The following is a 22,820-nucleotide window of genomic DNA, read 5'->3' on the forward strand; positions in this document are numbered from 1 at the left end:
CCTTTGGCCAAGACCAAGTCTAAGAGAGCTTTACTTCTGGTTGGCCCACGCACTTCCTGAATCAGATAAAGCTCTCTGTATACAGGTCAGGAAGCAACATGACCTATCTGACATAGCCAAGTGTTCCTCCCAAGAGATGCCTGGGTAATTGAAGTCACCCATGATGACCATGTCCTGTGCGTGCATGGCCTCTGCCAGTTCTTGAGAGAACTGCAGATTGAGCTCCTCTGCCTGGTTTTGTAGTCTGTAGTATACACCTACAGTTAGGTCTCTCTCACTGTGCCCCCCACTCTCTGTAGTTTGACCCAGAGGGTTTTGAGCTGCTCTTCTTTGAAGCCAATGTTGGCCTCCAAGGAGGTGTACTGCTCCCTCACATAGAGTGCTACACCTCCACCTTTCTTCCCTACTCTGTTCCTTCTGTGCAAGGTGTAGCCCTCTATGGCTACATTCCAATCATGTGAGGAGTCCCTCCAGGTCTCCGTAATCCCTACTAGATTGTAATGCCCACTGGAGAGTAGAAGGGCTAGTTCCTCCTCCTGCTTGTTCCCCATGCTCCTGGCATTAGTGTACAGGCACCTGAGTCCTCCAGTTGAGGTCCTCAATTTCCTGTCACACTTAGGGAGAACCATCCCCTGAGCTCTTACAAGAGTGGCTTTCCTAGTGTCCCCAACTTTGGAGCTTTCTAGTGTGCTGGTGCCCAGGCATGCTCCAGTCAGTGTTTCCCCATCCCCCAGCGATCTTAGTTTAAAGCCCTATCTAGAAGGTAAGCTGTCTTGGACAAGAACAGGGACTTACCCCTCCATGTGAAATGGATGCCATCCATTCTCAGGAGTCCTTTCTCCCTGACATGTGCGTGGTGGTCAAAGAAACTGAAGCCCTCTCAGTAGCACCACCACTGGAGTCATCGATTCACTTCTTCAATGCATCCTTCCCTTCTAGGTCTGTGGCCTGCAACTGGGAGCACAGAGGAAAAGACTACCTGCACCCCCAACCCCTTGAGCCCAGCTGCCAGAGCCCTGTAGTCGCTCATGACCCGGTCCGGATTACTCCTGGCCATGTCATTTGTGCCCATGTGGATGAAGAGCATGGGGTAGTGGTCACAGGGCCAGACAAACCTAAGGAGCCTCTCTGCAACATCTTGGATGCAGGCTCCAGAGAGGCTGCAGACCACCCAGGGTAGGGGGTTGGCATGGCAGATGGCTTCGTCGGTGTTAATCTGTTAAACTACAGCCTGTGCAGTAGTAGCAAAATGATCACAGCAGAGGCATCAGATGGCAAATGCATAGATGATCCACAATTCAACTTCCAAGAATCATTGCAAGAGAAAGAGACCCAAATTAAACAAACTCTTCATCTGAACCGGAATAATGATGATACCGTTAGTGGTAGAGATTATAGGCACTGGCAATGCTATTTCTGATCCAGTTTTATGGCCCAATCTAACACTCACAATTCAATATCTGCTAGTGACTAACAGTCCACCAACAATAAAGGACATGGAATTTCCTCTGGATGAGAAGAATCACCATTTTTCTATGATGTTTTTATACAGAAATCTTGAAAATGGTGAATTTCTGAGGTGTTGCTGGCTGCCTTACTTGGAGTCCACTGACAAGGTTTTCTGTTCCTTCAGCAAGCTCTTCAATTTGGGTTCAAATCATTCCTAACATTTGAGGAGTCAAATGATTGGAAGCATGTCTCATAGATTCATAGATGCTAGGGTTGGAAGGGACCTCAACAGATCATCAAGTCTGACCCCCCAGCCTGGGCAGGAAAGAGTGCTGGGGTCAGATGACCCCATGCATCATGAAAAGTGGCCTAGTCATTTCAATTCCTGCCAAGTGTGGGTCAAAGCAGAGCAAAGGATAAAATAAGATCATTGCATAATCTTGGGGTTGTTCTAGTGTTTAAACCAGCTCCCTGTGTTCATCGTAAAAATGTCACTTCAGCTACATACGTGAAGATGAAACAGTTAACAATCCAGAAGTCAAGTTCAAGCTTGAGTTTTTCAAGCAGCTCATAGTCATGGTGAGTGTCCATGGAACAATTCTTTGAGCAAATGAATCAACACATGAACCTTTGGGGTTTCTGCATAACATGATGCAACTCCCTGATGAAGAAACTTGGAAGCAGCACTGTAAAGATCTTCATTGTACATTGACATTTGGAGAAAGCTTTGACATTAATGGCATCAACCTCTGCAAAGAACTTGGCTATCTCCAAAGTCTACTTCCAACAGGCTGTAGTGGTCCTCAAGAAATTGTACAACTTATTACAACAATGAACTTCATGACAACCTCCCAAACACATGAATATGTACTCAGGATTCTGTTAACCATGCCCATACCAGAGGCAAACAGTGAATGGAGCTTCCTGAAGTTGAAGCTCATAAAAAGATATCTGTGCTCAATCATGGGAGATGACAGGCTATCTTGGCTAACCATCCTGTCTATTGAGAAAGCTGTGGCTCAAAATACAGACCTGTCACAAGCAATATCAGAGTTTGTGGCAGCAAAGGCACACCGAGTTGTCTTCTGAGTCTTGGAATCCTGGCGAACAAAGTTTTTAATGTTATTGTTATATATTAGTTAAACATTTAATTTGTTTAGTTTATTTGTCACAACTATAATGTTATTTTATGGCATAGAGTTTATTATTTGAAAAAAAATGAATTTAATTGAATTTTATGTCATTTCTTGTTTTGTATTTTTTTTTAAAGTAAATTATAAAAAAGACTGTTGAGATAACAGCTCTATTTCTGACATGGGGGGTGGGAGGGCAGGCAGAGGGTGCCAAAATACAAGTTTGCCCAGGGCACCATTTTCCCTAAGGCAGGCTCTACACCCTGAGAACATAGAGGAAGCACAGGCAGGATAATGATAAATGGTCCAACGGCACATTTTGGAGCTATTTCTAGACTCTATCTGTTGAATTCTTTCTTCTCTGAACAGGAACTGAAAATCTGGAATTCACAAGGAGAGAGACCAAACCCCAAAAGGCAAATGGCAGTATGAATGCAGGCAAGAAGAGCCATTAAGTGCTCAGCTTTTTCTGTAATGTGAGTAAAGGAGACATTGCATGCTGGCACTTTGCAAAGCAGAGGGAGTCTCAGAAAATTATTTCAAGCTGATGTGTGCTGAACAAAGCCTCCACTGAGGATCCCAGTTGCACAGCTCAACCTGATACGCTGACATCTGTAGCTGACAGATTTGAATCTATGAATCTTTTTGAAGTTTCCAGATCTCTTGAACATTTGTGCATCATCCCCATAATGTCAGATTTGGATCCTTCAACCCAAAGAGTGAATTCAGATCAAAACATCAGTCCCTTCAGCAATAGACACTGCCTTTGAAGTTCTAGATTTTCCATGTCATACTTGTTTTACGTTAGGAGAGCAAAATACAATCTCAGGTACTTTTTGTCCACTGAAACTTGAAGTGGAGAAGACAATGGCAGCTTTTAGGTCTTATCTTTAGGGATGAAGCTCTGAGTGAATTATTCTGTACTGAGATTCTGTCTTTTAAATGCTGATGGGAAGGAAAATTTCCTTTACAACAGTGCCATCATAGTTGAGTGATGGCTGGGATGGTGTAAGAATACCTGCTCCTGTTGTCTCATTGTTTTATACTGTGACTCTCTCTTGTAGGCTGGGAGACAGGAAAGCTTTATTGTTTCTCAATTGCTGGCTTAGGCATGACTGCAGTGAGTCCCATTCTTAGTCGCTTTGTTCTCCCTCTACCTTATACAGACACCTATCTTGGGTCTTTGTAGTCCACAGTAGAAGCTGGACACATTAAAGTTAGGTCTGATCACACTGAGCATCCCCATACCTATAACCGACTGGGGATTTTTTTCTTACCTGCCTGTGTCTCAGTTTCTCTTCTGCAAAAATGGGGGTTATTTTACTTCCCTATGATACCTAAGTATTTTGAGGATAAACCCATTAAAGTTGTGACATTCTTGTATGTAGAGATGGGATCAAAACATACCTATGATATGATACCAGGCAGTTGCCTGAACTAAAAATGATGCTAATTGGTGCAAGATCCATCACCAGCCAATGATACATGATCTCACCCCATCTAGTTTGCATCATATAGACTTGGCTAGATGATACTGTGATCTACGTCATCCTATCCAGCTAGTCACTCCATAACAGACCCACCCAGGACAAGAAGTGAGGCATCCTTATGTTGCATCTTCTTACCAAGCACTGAATCCTGCAATTACAGCTGCTGCAAATACACCCAAAATATTTCATCTGGCAACAGAAACCAGTTACAGCTAATGTGGATTTTATATTAATTATAATAAATAATTCAACAGGACTACAGTATTCATACAGGATCTTACTACTAATATTTTGCTAGTGACAGTAGTGAAATACATTGGTGTTGCTATCCTGACATGGTCTTACATGCAAAATCCCCCAAATCCTCTCCTTCCTTGCCCCTCTAGGACTTTTTCAGATCACCTCTGGTTTATCCTATGTAATCAGTTCCACCTTGCACTTGGCCTTGGACTCGTGCCCTTATGGCACTTGTTAGTATTCTCCCAGCTCCCAGGCAACAAAACTCCTGACCCTGCTTCAACATGAAGTTTCTTAAACTATAAATGCCAACAACCAGTTGTACTCCATCCACAGAATGAGAGAGTGAGGAGTTGGTGAGTTCCAAGCACTATATGGTCATCTCAACTTTCAAGACACTGGTTCCCAGCAGTCCCCCCTTACCCCGTTGTCCACACTGATCTCCTTGTTCTTTTTAATGCCCTGTACCAAATGGAGAGACAGGTCAGACATTTGAGTGTCTGGTACAGAATACAAAGGCTGAAACAAAGCATACTTCCATGCCTGTGCTAAGGCTGTATTACAGCTAAGAGAGCCTCTTTTACAGCCTCCACTGAAAGGGCCAGATCCAAGCTTAAGGAGTTATACAGAAAGTTCTGCCTGCCTATAGCTGTGTTGGAGCCCAGGTACCAAGTATTGTAAAGATCACACGCATTTGGAAAGACAGCTCACACAGCATGGATCTTTTCCCCAATACAGGCCAACTAGCAGCCTGCCTGCCCTCTTGGTGTTTCATATGTTTATTCACTTTAGAGGAGTCTCATCTTAAACCTATCAATGTGATCTAAGTCTTTCCTGCCTTGGGAGAATCATAAGCAAATGATACCACTCAGGGTCCAGCTAACTAGGACCTCTACCAGGACATCCCACAATCCTGCCAACACTAAAACGACTCAGGCTGGCTAGTAGTTACGTCAATTCAAGTCAACTATTGCTCATCCAGAACAGGAGGAAATAGACAAAGCCACCTTCAATCTCAGCTAATCAAAGATAGCATTCTAGACTTCTTGATGCAGAACAGGACCAGGGAGGGAAATAGTTTAGTAGTATTACTGGCTGATTTCTTGCTGTTAGGGGAAGGCATCCATGCTTGGCCTCCTGAGTGTATCTTCAGGCTTCAGACCATAAGATACTACAAATTCTCTACTAATTCTCTTGAGGGAGGTGGCAAAAATTTATGGGAACCTGCTACTACTTTAAGTCCTTCCTGGATTGACACACCCAGCGATTAGTGATGATCCCTCCCCTCCTTTATTACTACACAGTGCTCTTCTGGAGTCATACAGGGATCAATCCTGTAGGTACAGATTGAACTAGCTGGATGACATGACTAAATGCCAGCAATATGCAGCCGACACATAGCTCTACTAGTCCTTAACTGGTGGTCTGAGAAACACAAACAAATGGCAATGAGTTAAAAGCAAGTTAGGACTTCTGTAGAGCAGCTACTCTAAGTGAAAACTAGATTGGAGTAAAGGCCCCCTGTTACATGCAAGAGTAAATTACACTGTTTTAGTTCTTATTTGATGTGTTTACACAACACACTTAACTGCACAATAGACTTATCTACTGTGCAGTAAAGCATTACCATCTACATGTGCACATCAAATTAGTTTACTGAATGGTTGGCTACTACCTGTATCTACAGGTAGATTTACCACACAGTACATACTGCACAATAGTGCATGTGTAGACAGTTGACCAAATTGCTCCTGGTCAGCCCAGACAGCAGGGGGTGGGGAACTGTCCCCTTCCCTGGGAAGCTGCCAGCTGCCTGGGGCAGGGGGACAGTTTCCCAGCCTCATGCCCTGATCTTCCGATTGGGGCACGGGGCTGGGAGGCAGCTGACCCAGAGATGGGACAGATGCTCCCACCCTCCAGAGCCAAGGCCTGACCCAGTGCCACCTGCCAGCCCAGGGCTGGTACTTGGGAGAGCCTGGGGCTCCCCTTAGCTGCTCTAGGGGGGCAAAGCACACCTGGGGAAAGCTTAGTGTGCCTGTTTTACTGCACAGTAAACTTGAAGCACATGAATAGCACGTGTAGATGCACTTGTTGTGGAGTAAAAGCAGATGCTTATTAAACAGCAGTTGTATTAGTCCCTGCCAGAGTTAACACCTTGCAGTTTGAATGCTTGTCTGTACTCACTTAGTGCCTGCTGGCCCCAAGGCAGCAGAGTGCCTAGGCAAGATCAGTTCAACAGCAGCTGGCTGAGGCTGAGGTTGAACAAGGCAAAGGTGATACTGCTGGGCCAAGGAGAGCATTTCAGGTATGAAATTAGATTAAGGTGTTTGCTGACATGAGTACTTGCCCTTGGGTGGAAGGGGCACACCCCCAGTTTCAGCATCTAGGTCGGGAACATTGCTGAATTTCTTGCTGACACCAAGACATCACACAGCAGAGATGCCTTTGACAATCTCTTGTTGGCTAGAAGATGCTACCTACCCTGGAACTGATGGGGTCTTGGCCAAGCATGCCTTTGTCTCAGTCTGCCTCAGCTGCAGCAAAGCAATATATCTGGATATAACACCCTCAGCTCTTAGGAAACTCCAGCAAGAAGTAAATGCTACAGCATTGTATCCAGTACGTACTAGCATCACTCCTATTCTCTGCTTCTACTATGCTGGCTTTCCCAGAATATCAAATCGAGACATTTCAGTTCTTATCTTCCTCAGGCACAGGCACCATCTACCATAAGGGCAAAACTCATCAGTGCATGAGGCACCTGTCTTGAGGGACAAACTCCCTTGGCAGTGAAATAAATACCATCGTAAACCTTGCCACTAACTATTCCCAGGACAAGGCTCATTTCTCTGGCCTGCCTTATCCAGTTTATATTGTTGAATACATTTAAAAAAACAACCCAAACAAACCCAAAACACAAATATTACACTGCACAGAAGGAGCTCTGCTGTAGAGAGAATAAGGGTATTTGTGAGAATGTAAGTGGGGGGGGGGGCAGGAAGAGAGAGAATGCATGAGAGCAAGCCCCATATATGAGAGACACTAGTCACATTGATAAATGCAATACTCAGATGCTATGGTGATCAGTGCAATGCAAGTACCTTAGATGTCTTTTTTTTTTGAGCAGGTTCCTTTCAGCCATGTAGATATTAAAATTGAATTACAGCTAGTTCTTCTCCTTGAAGCACTGATGCAGCTAGTACCATTGAGCAGACTGAAGAGACGGTGAGACCTCAGAATGAACTGTTGGACTGTGGGCATTGCTTACGTTGGCAGACTATGTAGATAAGGAGTCTTGGAAAACCCACTGTACCATAAGAGTTATTATCTGGAATCCTTGACTGAGGGTATGCCAGCCTAACATGACTGATGACAAATTGGATATGTCCAAATTTTGACCTGAAATGTCAGTCTCCCATGACTCCTATCAATTTGAAAACAACCCGTGTCAACACCTTGAACTTTGCAGGCCTGGGGAGCATTACCTCGTTTTAGAGAATTAGGGGTGGATGAATACAGACACTATCCTTCTACTGTGTCATACTGTTGCTCTGAATGAATAGTAGTGGTTGGTAATCTGTTCCCTTATCTCTTTGGAGGGTAGTTGATCCTGCCAGTCCTAAATCAGGTGTAGGGAGGAGCTCTTGGTGATGTATGAACAAAAAGTGAAACTTGAAACACTATGGAGCAGCACTTTTAGAGAGATTGCAACACTGTTTTCTGGCATGGGGCATTTGGCGGAAAGAGTGGGAATTGCCCACTGTGACTTGGCTGGGGAAGAGCCAGTTTTCCTTACCAGCACATGGGTTACACAAAAGCTGATTTCTGCAAGTGGCTTCCAACTTGGGATCATGAACACGGTGACAGACAACAGTAAAAGGATCAGAAATTCTCAGGAAACCAGATTTTATTGGATAGGTAAATGAGCGTTTGAAAACCTGAAAAACTCTGTGAAAGATGGTGAGGTAAAGGGCAGTACTCATTCTTGCAGCTGGGTAAAATGGAGGCACACAGAAATGATATCCTTAAAAAAAAAAATAGTCTTCATTTTGGTGGCATTGACTGGACTTCACATTCAAGAGAAAAAGTTAGAAATACTGCTCAGCTGAAGCAGAAAGATGCATAGGGGAGAGAGCATCAGAGAAACATGATAGGACTAGTGCCAGAAACTTCCCTATAAGTTGGTTGCTGCTGTCAGTTTGGGAAGAGTGTATACCCATTTGATCCAAAATGTTTATACAGAAATGGAAGCTTAAAACAGCTCTAATCTGTTTACATCAGTAGTATTTACATGTCGACATTTTCTTTAAAATAGAAACAAATCCAGCTATGAAAAGGCAAGAATTACTGAATATTCTGGGTATAAACTTCCAGGTAAAATGAAGTTGCTGGGCTAATGCAGGTATAACAGATGAAGACTGCAGCACAGCAGATGCAGAGAAATAATAACTATGACTAGGTTAAGAGCCATCACTTCTGTTCAGAAAAAGCCACAACCGCCCTTGTTTATAAATATCACTGTACAGAAGATAATGCATCAGAGAAAACACTAATGCTGTACAGAAATTGTATCTCTGAACATGTCACCAATGTAAAACTGAGCGCAGGCTAATGTCTTAATTTTAAATGCAGACATCTTAATATGCTATGTAAATACTGCAGAGACCTGAAGAATACACTGCACTCAGAAACTTGTCTAAGTGTATCCCAGCTGCACAGTTGGCTGATAAAAGATATCACCTATAAAAATCCTTGTCTGTTCAAACTACTTGAGTTTGGTTGGTCTTCATTAGGCCAGAATAAGTACTTGTACAACTCTATTTTAGTGCAACGTCCAAATATTTTGTTGGTTCCTTCATTTTTGACTCCCATGTCCTTGGTCCACTCTGTTGTGTCCTCCTGCCCCCAGTCATTGTGGGTGCCTGTACATGAACAGCGAGGCTGGTCTGACATGCTGGGATTCCAGCGCGTTGGAGCCAACTTGATTAATTGAGTGCGCTTGAGTGTGACAGTTGCCACGTTCCAGCAGCCTCCTGCGTCATGCTTAAAAATGGTGGCAGGGAAGTTTGAATTGAAGCTCATCAAGTAAGCTTTAGTTCAAGCACCCATGACACCGTTAGTAAGCGCGGGGACACTGATCCATGAGACCCGGCGGCACTTTAATTGGAGCGGCTCTTGGAGCCACTCTAATTAAAGCAGCACTCTCCCGCAACCCCTGGAGCACGTGGAAGTGCCCAGTGTTACTCAGCATTCTCTCCCCTTGCCTGCAGTCTTTTAAACTGCACCACAGAATTAATCATATGAATTAAAAGCTTTTACTCAGGTCTCTATATTGAATCTTCATGCTTCTACTCAATCCCCAGCTGCAGGTAGTTTAGATCATCATTGTCAAGATGGTGCTCAGGCCTAGCTAGCAGTGACAGCCATTGCACACTTCCTAGCTTTCATTCTTTCTGGATGGAAATGCTCCGAGATAGATGGACGTTGCTAAATGCATTTCATAACTGAATTCAGGATTTCTTTTGGCATTAAAATTTGTCTGTAGTTGTGGCCAGAAACTTCAGTCTGTTGTAATGGCTTCTTAGTTGATTTACCCAGTTTAGCAGTCTGCTGTTGTTACTGTAGAAGCAAACTTGTACTTCTGTTTAAGAGTATTTAGATATTTGATGGCTTTTACAAAGAGAATTGGATAGACATAGCCCCTTCAATGCTAACTTCAATTTCCTATTGCTTTATTTATCTAGTTTTCAGGTGGAGAAAAGTTATTAGGGTTGCTTAGGCTTTTACTCATTTTGCATACAGATAGTTTTGATATGTTTTGCATCATTACAGTCAAGACTAAACGCAAATAATTTTTATATTTCTTTACACAATGAATGTAAACCAGAAATAAAATTAAATGGTGTGTGCTTATAAACGTATTTTATATTAATATGTGAATTTATCCACTACTCGTGTGTATTCTTCTGGTCATTTTATGAGCAGTAATTTCTGTTTAACTTAATATTTATTTAAAAATGTATTTATTATTTATTTTCATCCATTTGTTTTTAAAAGCTAGACTGTTTTGACCAACTGCATTGTATAGTCCAAATGTGAAAGAATGTTTTTAATATTAAAAGCCTGTGAAGACACTATCCCACACCTCTCAAGCATATAATCCTACTTGAAATAATTGTGTTCACCTTCAAGCAGAAGAAAACAATCAGGAGTTCTGCCCAGCAGTTTGAGGCTAGTATAACACTGATAGCCTATTACAGATGATATTTAGATAACTTGCCAATGTTGACTCCTGTTTCATCAACCAGCTGAAAGTGCTGCGGCCCACTCTGGAATTGTATAGGGTATTTTCTTCTTTCAGTATTACTTTATAAAATTTGTCTCATATTACTAACCTTGACCTTTCAGTTTGAGTATGGATTTTCCTCTTTGGCTTTTCATTTTATATTGTACATTCTGCAGTGTAGAATTTCAACCCATTGATTGCAATCAATACATAATAAACATTAGATTGTCAGTCTCAGATGCAATTAACAAATTGGTCTCAGAAGAAATGGCTAGAGCCTCCAAAGCTTATTCACATAATATTCTCCTTGATTTACTGTTTAATTTCCTGGCCAGCTCCCTCCAGACTCAAATCTTAATATCCTAGGCTCTTATCACCAAGAATATACTTACTGTCACATTTGCAGAAGCCCCCTTGACAAATTCAAGACATTGACAAAGAGCGGACACCGGTTCACACCATAATACAGTGCAGCACAGAGAGGCTTAACCAGAGGTTTTGCATGTGGGATGGGAACGACAAGGTAGCTTCCTGGGAAGAGTTTTGTCACTAAAATGCTTTACCAGGTCTTTTCTTTTTAATGCATCTGCACACTCATCTCATGAGAGAGTTCGGAAACAACTCTAGTTTTAGAGCAGTTGGGATACTGACTCAAAAAGCTGTTTTAAACAGTACCAAACTACTGGAAGAAAAAGACATACTAACATGAAAAAACACATTTTATTGCACTTAAGTTATAAGAAAATAAAATTTCTAAGTGAATCAAACCATAGACACAATCCCTTTAAAGGTTGTTTTCCTCCATCATGTCAGGTTGTTACATAACTAAAATTAACCGACTGGAATCTGATTGATTTAAATCAGACTATAAATAAAACAAAAAAAGGAGGAAAAAAGATCGCCTAGGATACAGTGTTAAACCACTTTCACAGTTCAGCTTGAGTTGTGGCTTTTGGAGAATGAGGCAAACCATCTGACTTTTCATTTCTTTTTTTGTTTGTATGTGACAACTTTATTACAAAAACTCAAGTTTTTGCTCTGTCAATTCCTCCCAGCAATAACTGTAACAGTTGTTTTTTTCAAATACTGTAAAACACTAAGACTGACCAGCAACTTTATTTCCATTTTTGTATTTTATATTTTTTAAAAATTTTGTCAGTTTTATTATGTATGTTCATTCCATTCACCACAGCCCTCACAAAGAAAAGTTTCCCCACAGAACAGGCTGCAATAGCTTTGTTCTAAGGAATGTGTTTTAATTTTTGCCCAGAAAAAAGAAAATAAGCTTTGCACACACACTCAATTCTTTATTTGCAGGCAAACTTCACTCTTAATTGTCTGAAACTCTTCCACTCTCAGCCTCTTAGAGGCACAGTTGGCTCAAGTTTCAGTGGCAAAAAGTCTTTTTCTGTAACCAAACTAGAGCAAATTTGGAATTCAGTCTGGGACTAAAACGTCACAGCAGAAAAAAAATAAAAAAAAATAATTTGCTTTTCTTTCTTTCATTTAGCAGCATAAATAAGTTTGGCCACTGGGAATACAGTACAGGGGTGGGACAACAATCCCATATTTGAAGACCTACTTCTAGCACCAGCGTTGCAAATTAAATCCATCAGAGGACTCTCAGAACCCAGGACAACTTGCCACCTCAGAGCAACTTATGCATTGAAGAGTGTAGATGGAAGCAACAGTAAATAGATAAACAGAGGCTAATACTGTGATTGACATTGGCAATGGTTGGCAAAAAAAGCTGAAAACTGTACAAAAACAATTCACAGTAAGATTTTAGCTTTTCCACATCAGGAATGGACCTTTTGTTGTTGTTGTCACAGAGGCTCTCTAGTTTGAAAGTCAACTAGTAGCTGATGTTACGCTGCGCCTTTCTAGATCTCTGTGGTAAAATAACAGGTTAGCAAGAATTGTAACAACTTTTTAAACCTCTGCTCTGCTCAGTGAGCACGCAGAGGAAAATAAAGAAACAATTGCACCTGGTTTGATTTAGAAAGTCATATTTTTGCAAAGCTGCCCCAGTCAAAAGTGAAGCCTTTTATGTGACGAGACAGCAAATGCCTCTCTTGTCAGTTATAGTTTGTCATCTCTTCATCTTCTCCTTCGTAGTCTGTAGGTCTTTAGGATCTGTTGCCCCAAGCCAACATCCTGCACCACCAAGGACAAGGGATTTTTTTTTTGCAGGGGGAGGGAAGGGAGAACATCGTCTACACGTTTGGACAAATTCATCTTTCTGCCCTTCACTTCATATCTACGTCAAAGTCCAACACCAGCAGCTTTGTTTCCTCAGTCCCGTTCCGGCTTCCAACTGCACACACTAGCTTTGTGTTGGAGGCTCTGATGCGCCACACGACTCCTCCGCTTCCCCCACTCTCCAATGTGACTAGATTTCGGATAAATTCACCCGTTTTCAAGTCCCAAAGTTTTACAGTTCCATCATCTGAGCTAGTAATTACAAAATTCTTGTTGAACTGTAAACAGGTCACAGCGCTCTGATGCTTGTTCGGACCTGCAGCAGTAAAAGGAAAAGAATGTTGCTTGTGGTTAGAAAGCAGGGATGGTTATTACCAGGCTTAGAAGCAAATGCATTTGTAGACTTTGATCCTTGCGGTAAAGCAAATGTTTAAACATTGGCACATGCAGAAACATTGTTTTGCATTTTCTAAGGATAGTGCAGAGATGGAGACATCCCCAGTACTTTGCCTGTCCTTACTGGTGTCTGCTTTTGTTGGATATGAAGTAGAAATCTCATCTGAAACTCAGGAAAACAAAAGTATATTAACCATAGGAGGTGATTACAGAAAAGGCAGGTACTGTCCCCAGTGCTCCATTCAAAGAATGGCCTGATTAAAGGTCACTGCTGAACTGTAATGGTGCTGCTACCAAATCTCTAGACTTACTTCAAAACTCAGTCCTCCCACAGCCAAATGCCCAACTGACAGCAGAGGTAATTATCAGCTCCAATAACAAAACTATGTCTCTTTATATGCCTTTTTCCCCTTTAAACCACCCCCTAGGAATGGTACTTTAAAGGTCAGTGTTTGTTCTTTGCAGCATGCAAGTATGATTAAGCAGCAGAGGCTGCTTTTCTGTGAAGTGCATTTTCTCTTGCAACCACGACTGATGTGTAAAAGCCAGGGAAAGATACTACCAAAATCTTAGTTAGAAAAAAAAAGGATGCAGCCATGCACAGCAACAGTCAAAATGAAAACTGAAATCTCTCTCTTTTACTGTTATAAAATAAAGGACATGCCTTCCATTCATTTTTCTTGATTTATTGCAACAGACAGTGTACTCTGCCTCCCAATCCAATTAATCAGTAGTCTTTGAAATGTCCAAGTGACCCCTAAATAAATAAGTTGACTGGCTGTTTTGAGATGCCATTTCCTACATATTTTTGTGGTTTATTAGTCTAATATAACCACATCAAATTCCTATCAGACTGGACCATCTGCCTTCCATAATAGCAAATTATTTTAATAGATTAAATTACAAAAAACAGAAAGATTTATTTAATTCACAGAAAGATGATTTTGCTAAGTGCAGACAGACAGTCCAGTTAGCATCAGAGATAACTTTTGTAATGCAAGTGTCCTGCCATGGTTCTCTTTAAATAATTCTCTACCAAATGGTGCATTAAAGAAATGTTTAAATTTAAGGTTGCTTCAATTTGGATCAAATCAAGTAATCTTTAAAAGGCCAATGTTGCCCTCTGGCAATGCATGGGAAGTAGAAGTGCTCAACTGTACCAAATACGAACATGTACTGTTATGAGGGTAACAGTTTTAGCAGCACTCAGTACTGAAACAACTGCTACATTTCAGACTTCCTGATGTAGTTAACTGCACCATTTTAGTATTTTAAATGCCTGCTTTTAGGGTTGGAATGCAGCAACCCACCTTGCAATGTCTGTAAACATTGTCCTGTTTTAATATCCCAGATTTTGACTGTAGAGTCCGCGTTTCCAGACACAAGAATATTGTCCTTGAGTTCCATTCCACTTGTTAAAGACTGGTGGCCTGTTAATGTGTGAATGCAGTTTCCTGTCTCCACATCCCAAACACGGATTGAAGTGTCAAGAGATCCACTCACCACATGAATACCATCAAACTGCAAAAAAGGAAAAGCTATTATACACAATTATAATAAGCTATTAGGATGCTTAACATAGAAAAAATATAGTTTCACTAACTAAAACATTAAAACTGTAACTTACAGACATTCTATCATCATTTAATTACTCAATGTAGGCTCTCTCAAATGATGCTAAATATAACTTAGAACTTAATGTAGACAGAGACTGTTGGGTTTAACAGGCTTATCAATAAAACTACTACAGATCTCACTCTTGGAGAAAAATGTTTACCTTAAATATATTTTGAAAAGTCATGATAAATATCACATACTTTCCAGACAACAAGGAAACTAAACATGGAACATTTGGGCAAGTTTTAATAAATAAGGTTGAATGGCAGAAATGCAAAAATGATGGTGGTGTCATGGATTTTCTGATTTAAAATGCAGAGAGAGGTGGTTAGCTGAGCTAGCCTGAAGTCAAGCAGAAGGCATGGCAGGGTAGCACCTTAGCAACAGGCTACTTCATTAGACGCTACAAATGGACTGATGTGTTCATTGATACGCAGTCCATGCATAGTGTCTGAAGTAGGCTGTTGCTTATAAAAGCTCCTGTATCTCTGAATGAGTTAGTCTACAAGGTGCCACCTTGGCTTATCTTCTGTCCAATTTAAAATGTTTAACACCTTCTTGCTCCTCTGAGTAGGGGAGGTAAGGACTACAAGAAGGTGAGCACTGCAAGCTCTTGTAAACATAGCGCTCTCAGTGAGGCTGTAATGTAATGGAACTTGAAACCAGTCTAGCTATGCTGGCCCAGGCCTCATAGACAACTGTAACCATGTAAGCTGCATCCACAATCATTGGGGTGTAGCTATGCCTATAATTTTACCTAAGGCTATTGGGTCCAGACCTGCTGGCAATTTGGCTTTGCAAATGGATGACATAACATTAAAAAACATGTAAACTACTCTTTTCATTTGTTTATTTAAAAGTCACCTGGGGGGAGGGAATTACTCAGGAGCCAAAGGGACGGGGAAAATGTCTACCTAGCTCCAGCAGAAGCCCTGAACCATGGGACTTCCAGACATCCCCCAGACATACAACCTACATGGAGATCATGTTTCTTTTCAACCCCTTCTTGAGGATACCAACTACTCAAAGCTACAAATCAAATTCTGGCATCATGACCTAAAGAGCCACTCCCACATCCTATCATGCACTGATAAATTTGCCCCACTCCCTTGTTTGGCAACTTGTTCCAAAACTTCAGTCCTTGAAGTGTAAGAAACTTCCTTCGAATTTCTAGTCCAAATTTTGTTCAACTAAACTCCAGATAATTTTCACTTTCAAATTAAATTAACTCCAGGCCTTCTCTGCATTTAAATCCTTGAGTTCCTGAGTCCAGTCAATCTCCTTACACAATTAATTTCTCAAAATTTCCCTTTCTGAAGCCCTCTTTTGTCTGATCTGCAATTTAGGCTAAACTGAATCTGCTCATGATCACTCAATACCAAGACTAAGCACCTCTTCTATAAGATCCTCTCTGCTTATTAAAACTAAATGTAAAATAATATTGCTTCCAGGCAGTTCAGTGACCATTCAGTAGAACTCTATTGGCTCTCTCATCCCAGAATACTTGTACCCTAGTAATATTTGTTATCCAATTTATATCTGGGAAGTTAAACCCGCCCATAATCACACAATTCCCACTATTACTAAATTCTCCCATAATCTGATAAAGATCTCTACCCTTATCCAAGTCTGAGCCTAGGGGTCTGTAGCAAATCCTCAGTACAATCTCTTTCTGTCGGTCTGGATGCTTTATCTTTAGCTTGCAGGAGGAGAATCAAGATCTAATTGATTTAAAATACCAGTGTTACGTTTTCTTTGGGAAGCCATTTGCTCACAGCTGTAAAATACTCAATCTGAAGTGTGTTCATGGGACTGTAGTAACCCAGCACACAGAGCAAGTAGGGCTGCACTCCTCCTACTTTAGCACAGAGCAACAACTCTGGTATTACAATTCTAATACACCACAACCTATAAACTTTTGAACTGGCCAGGCACTTTTTGTTCAACAGAGTATCATAGCCTAGAGAAGAGCATCATAGAGAAGTGTCTTGTTAGAATCAAGGACAAGAACATGTATAGTGAAAATTCTTAGCAGTAAAAATAGAAGAAAAACTACTCTCTTTTTACTTTTTGCCTCGTGTAGTGACAGTTGCTCCAGATCCAAACCAAGATTTGGACTTCCACTGCACTGGCTGCTTTACAACCCACAGTCCCTGCCCTGAAAGATTTAAGCCAAATTAAGACAAGATGCAATGGGTCACAAAAGAAGGATAATATACACTGCTCTGTTTTTGTAGGATTGCAAAAGTAATTTAGCAAATCACCCATAGTTTAGCAAGGTGGACTGAGTGAACAGAAACACTAGTGGAACATCCCAAAGAATCTGGAGCACTAGATTCAGATTGCTTACCTGTAAAGAATAGACTCTGTTAGTATGCCCTTGCAGTGTGTGTAGACAGGTCTCAGTTTCTGGATCCCACACTTTCACCATAAAATCATATGCTCCACTAACTACCCTCCTGCCATCATATTGAACACACCGCACTGCAGCTACGTGACCCATCAGAACATGTAAACATTGGCCTGTTTCTATATCCCAAACTCTCAGCGTGGCATCTCGAGATCCACTGACAACCCTGGGGAAATGAACAAAAACTGTATTTAGCATAGAAACATCTATTGTAACTATAGCAAATACATTAAAAGCATTTATAATGTAGATAAAACAGTAAAAAACTAAAATTATTTCTCTGGGTGACTAGGTAGCATGGGGTCTAATTCAGTTGTCCGCAAAGACCCGTTTCACATTATTAGGTTTGAAAGTGAAACAAGTTTGGTGTTATAACCACCCCAAGCACCATCACAGCGCCAAAAGATCTGGTATGATTGCCAGCCAAGAACTCCAGAGCTTGACCAAGATGGTGCAGGTCAGGATGGAGGTGGACAGGTAGAATGAAGCGTGAAAAATTACATACCATCTGCTTTCAAATATGCCTGCATCTTAACAATAAACCTACCTTCCACTTACAACCCCCTCCCCTCTAAGCCCCCCCCAAAAAAAAGCTTTTTAGAAGTTTGTATTTAGTAAAACAAAAATTATTTCACTTCATTTAGGAAGTAAGCAACAGTTTAGAATGTTTTGTAGCTTCTAAGAGTGGAAATGGAAAAATACATAGTAACAAAGATTCCTGTAACTCTTTCAAATAATTAAAAACCTCAATGTCCTTTTTAAAGAAAAGAAGGGAGGAATAACCAACATGATATTCTAGAAGCAGCTACATATTAATAGACTAAACAAATAAATGCAACAGCTCAGGCAAAGTTTGAGTCAATACATAGTAGCTCTTAATTCTGTTGCTGAAAGAAACCAATATATTTTGGTTAAAAGGAATATTTATTAAGAAATATTCAAGACTGGAGACATTTTTAAAAAGGCAGCCTTTAAACTATGTAATGATTTACAACAGATGGACAAAAATAGTTCTTAAAAAGGACTGCTCTTCCTAGCATAGGAAAATTGGTCCTAGAAATAACCAAAACAGCTTTATCAGTCGCATGTAAGTTAAAATTACTGTGTATCTCCATATTTGTACCTTACAGTACTTAATAATACTCTTACACCTTTTCTTTTTCATCTTCTGTTCTTCCTTCTCTTGTTTCTCCCTTTTCTTCTTTAGTCTTGATTGTATAATTTAAGTTTGCCTAATTTGTAAATTAGGTTTACTAATTTAAAATATTATTTTTACTGAATGTTATAGTGTTTTGTACAGACCTTTATTGTTAGATTATTTCATAATAGATCAGGGTTTTCTGTTTCCCATAGAAAAATGGAGTAAACCATAGTTTTACCTTTTACCGGAAGCAAAGGTGGATTTCTCATTTTACCAGAGAAACCTATGGATTTTGCAGTTTTGCAAGGAGCCCTCTGCAGGCTGGCAGAGTTCCAGCCTGCAGGGGGCTGGGAGGGAGTGGGAGGAGGGCAGTCACACAGGGGGCGCCAGGTACATGTACATGCACATGGCCCCAGACAGCCTGGAGACCAGCTCCTGCAGGTAAGATGGGGGAGGGAGAGAACTGCGGCCCCCACAGGGAGTTATGGAGGGAGTAGAGCAGGGCTGGGCCTCCTGCCCAGCTGGGCAGTGCATGGGGCTTGGGGGCAGGGCCGCAAGGCACGGCTGTAGAGACCCACTGGGGAGTGGAACGGGACTGTGGGCAGCTCGTTTGTGGTGTGAGGCCAGCTCCTTCCACTGTGTGCACTTCCAGGGGGGCAGGAAGGACCCCAATCCTCCTGATCTGTGCACAGGGCAGGGGTGGGCTGCCTGTTGTGGACTCAGGTGGGGGCTGTTCCCTACCACTGCGCACTCCTGAAGGCCAGGGGGACCTGCACCCCCGAGATCGGTATGTGGGGCAGAGGCTGTGCGCTGCCTGCTTCAGGCTTGTGCTCCCCATTCTGCTGCCTTCCTCCAGGGCATGCAACTGGCACTGCAGGGAACAGCAGAGCTGCACAAGAAGCTGCCTGCTGCTGTGAGCTCTGTGCTGCTTGCACCCCCTGGGCACAACCCTATGCTGCCGCTCCTGCTGCAGTTGTGCAGGCAGGAAATATCTTGCTAGGACAGCGTGGAGCTTGCAGCGACAGGCAGCTTCCTGCATGGCTCTGCTGTTCCCTGCAGCACCCAGTTGCACACGCTAAACTGCAGAGCTGCTGAGGGAGGGCAGCAAGCTGGAAGCCTACAGTGGGCAGTGCACAGCCTCTGCTCTGTGCACAGATGTGGCGGGTGTGGATCCCCCCCACATGTGGTGAGCAGCACCCCCTGCCTGAGCCCACAGCAGACAGCGGGGGGGGGGGGTAGGGGGGAAGGGGAGGGCCAGGCTCTGCCAGGGGCTACAGACCCAGGTCCCTGGCCCCATAGTCCTGGCACTTGGGAGCCCCCTTCAGCAGGGCTTGGGGAGCAGGAACTGTGGGTGGGGGTGAGGGGGGAGTGAGGTACACCAACAGAGCCAGGGGTTGTGGGGGGCTTTCATTTTAATCATGGATTTTGGGGGTTTAGCAGAGAATATGCCATTTTTATCAGAGATTTTTTTTATCATGGAAAACCAAGATCCTTGTTAATGAGCTACATTTACTTTCACATACACAATATGAAAAGAGGTAAAAACAACAACTTCTACAGGTAATCCTTAAGGTAATCATTTACCTTTTTTCATGGAGATGCATACAACGCACAGTGGAAGTATGTCCATATAATGTATGTATACATTCTCCGGTCTCTGCATTCCATACTTTCAGTGTTCGGTCTGTAGATCCGCTGATAATGATATTGTCCCTCATTTGTGATGACCAGACTCCGCCTGTGTGTCCAACTAGTGTTCTCAAACACTAAAAATAAATATTTCATATAGTTACTGTTTTAAAGGAAGGGGAAAGAAATCTAATCAAGTCATATGACCAGGAAAGACCAATAATTATTCTACATTTACAGTTATATTTGGAGACCTATCATTTAGCCACTTAATCCGTTACAAGTACGCCATGTTGATTTGTATCATTCTAATATCTTAATGAAAATATTATATGGTATCTGAGGCCTTACAGATGTCCAACTATACTGCATTAACAAAATTAATCTTCATCAACTAGACCTGTAGTCTCATCAAAGAACAGGTATTGAGATAGTTGAACAAGCTCCATTTTCCATCATCTCATGTTGATTGGCATTATTTATTTTACTTTAAAAAAATTCTTTAGTAAACAAATCCACTACCATTCAATCTGTAACTTTTCCCCAGATCAATATCAAAGAGAGAAGCCTATAATTACCCAATAATGCCTTTTACCCCTTCTAACTACTGGCACAACATTAACTTTCTGCTAGGTCCCTGGATCTGGTCCAATGCTCCAAGACCTGTTGAAAGTCAGCATAAATGGTCCAGTGTACACTAGGGGTTTGCAAAACAGGCCATATTCAATTCAGATTTAGCCTGAACTGGGGACAGTGATTCGTTTCGTTGATTTGGATCACTGTCCCGATTTGATTCAGCCAAACCTAAAACTGAAGATTTGATGCTGATCTGGAGAATCAGCAATTCAGGCATAGACACAGCTTTAAATGTTTTTTCTACATACCTCTAGGTACCAGGTGACTCATGAACGCTGCGATGGTGGGGTGGATGGAGCATTCCACTGGAGCGGGGGGGAGGAGGGGGCTGGTCCACTCCAGGTCCATTGCCGAGCGTGTGGAGGAGCCCCCCCTCCATGACCCCTGGCTCAGCAATCGGCCACAGGGGGACCCTAGAGGCACCAGTTGCCGAACCGGGGGGGTTTGTGGAAGTCCCTGGCAGACCCAGAAGTGGACCGGAAGTGCTTCTGGTCCACTTCAGGGTCTACTGCTGAGTGTTCTGGGGACCTCCCCGTGCTCCCGTGGGATGCTCCATCCGCCCCACCGTCACAGCATTCACAAGCTGCCTGGTACCTAGAGGTACACAGAAAAAACACTTAAGGCTATGTCTATGCCCAAATCATCAAGTCTTTTCGAATCTCTCCAAATCGATTCAGAGGGTTTTGATTTGATTAGGAGAGATTAAATAATCTCCTAATTTGATTTGGAGATTTGGCCACTGAATCAGGCCGAATCTCAGCTGAATTGAATCAGTGACTGAAGCTTTGCACACCCTTGTGCACACCTTAGTTAGCTTTTAAAAAAAATCCTTGGATGATGCCTGGTAATTGTATCAGATGAATCAAAAACTTCAGTAGCGAGTGTTTAGCAGCAGTTTATTGGAATTTGTTGGAATGGAAAGTATTCCATCATCATCCAATACAAACTGCCTCAATTTGGGTTTTTCCCAAATACAGAACAGAAAAAAAAACATTAAGCCTTTATGTTTTTCTGGCATTAGTGACTAGAGAATATTCTTTTGTGACCATTTCCATGTAGTAATTGACCAGTATTATTGTTATGATTCATTTTGCTCCTGATCTGTTTGAATGAGTACTTCTAGTCTGTTGTTGGCTATTTATTTCCTCTTGTGTCTTAACTTTCCTTATTGATGTTCTACAATTTACCAGCTTCCAGTTGTTATTAATTGTTGTCAAATTCTCCCTCTTCCGTACTTGCTTACATTTAGGTTTTTAATCTGTTTTTTGTTCATTTAAAAATGCAGGGGGTTTTTTAATTCTGGCTTTTCAGACATCTTACAAAATGTTTTTAAACTGTTCGAAGTTATCACTTTCATATTCACAGTGAAGTTATTTGTCCTAGTTAACTTGGCTCAGTTGTTTTGATTTTTATCAACATGATCTCTTTAAATTATTAAATGTATTATTGGACAAGATCTTATTCTGTTTGCACATAAAAATGTAATAAGTTTATTTGCATCCAGGTGGCCTCTAATTACATCCTTTTTACAAGTAAGAATAAGTATATAGTTTTTCTCTACTGGCTCTACATTTTTCACTTATCCTTTAATGTTTGAAGCAACTCTCTCTCATACAAAGAATTTTTAAAGTTCTTAGTTCAGAAGCTACCAAGCACTCAAATTCCTTGAAAGTCATCCTGTCACGAATTATTTTATATATCCATTGAAATATGTTGTTTTCAAGAGGGAGGGATAAACAAAGCAAATGTTTTACACGGAAAAATATTTTCTCTGTCCTTTTTGATAAAAGAACGCTAAAATAGTACCATGGTTTCTTTTATGAAGTGGCATCAGTGAAGGAAAGCCAGCAGAACTAGGTGTGGCTGCATACCACTTAGTTTAATTCTTCCCCAAGGTAGTATTTACAATCCAGTCAAGCAACTTCTAGGCACGCAAAGACAGACACTAACACCTTCAAAATACAGTCAACATTAATATTACAAAGTGGATATCTTCAACACACTGCCATCAACACATAGGCTAATAATGATATAACACTGAATTAAATACAGTTAATTCAGTATGCCAGGCACTCGGTACCTAAACAAAGGCTTTTCCTAAAGTGTCTCTGCTTACATGTGGTCAGTTGTTACATGTATAAAAAAACTCTCTGTCTACTGGGCAGATGTAATGTTCTTATGTTGTAAGTAACAA

General features: G+C 41.6%; 1 protein-coding gene across 7 annotated transcripts in view; it reads right to left on the reverse strand.

Annotated features, from left to right (window-relative positions):
* Positions 1-11,040: 11,040 nt before the first annotated feature.
* The window catches only part of FBXW7 (F-box and WD repeat domain containing 7), a 253,244-nt gene continuing 241,464 nt past the window's right edge, over positions 11,041-22,820 (reverse strand). For 5 of the 7 annotated variants that reach the window (XM_090036396.1, XM_090036393.1, XM_090036394.1 and 2 more), the window contains 4 exons: positions 19,946-20,127; positions 17,161-17,386; positions 14,504-14,714; positions 11,041-13,113 (listed from right to left, as the gene is read on the reverse strand). In XM_090036396.1, the coding sequence (XP_089892522.1) occupies positions 12,845-13,113; positions 14,504-14,714; positions 17,161-17,386; positions 19,946-20,127 (888 nt within the window). In that variant the 3' untranslated portion in view covers positions 11,041-12,844. The remainder of the gene's footprint in view (positions 13,114-14,503; positions 14,715-17,160; positions 17,387-19,945; positions 20,128-22,820) is intronic. The other 2 variants (XM_090036395.1, XM_090036398.1) reach the window with 2 other exon arrangements.

This window comes from Crocodylus siamensis, chromosome 2 (genome assembly GCF_052110815.1).
Source record: "Crocodylus siamensis isolate JL-2025a chromosome 2, ASM5211081v1, whole genome shotgun sequence".
Lineage (NCBI taxonomy): Eukaryota > Metazoa > Chordata > Crocodylia > Crocodylidae > Crocodylus > Crocodylus siamensis.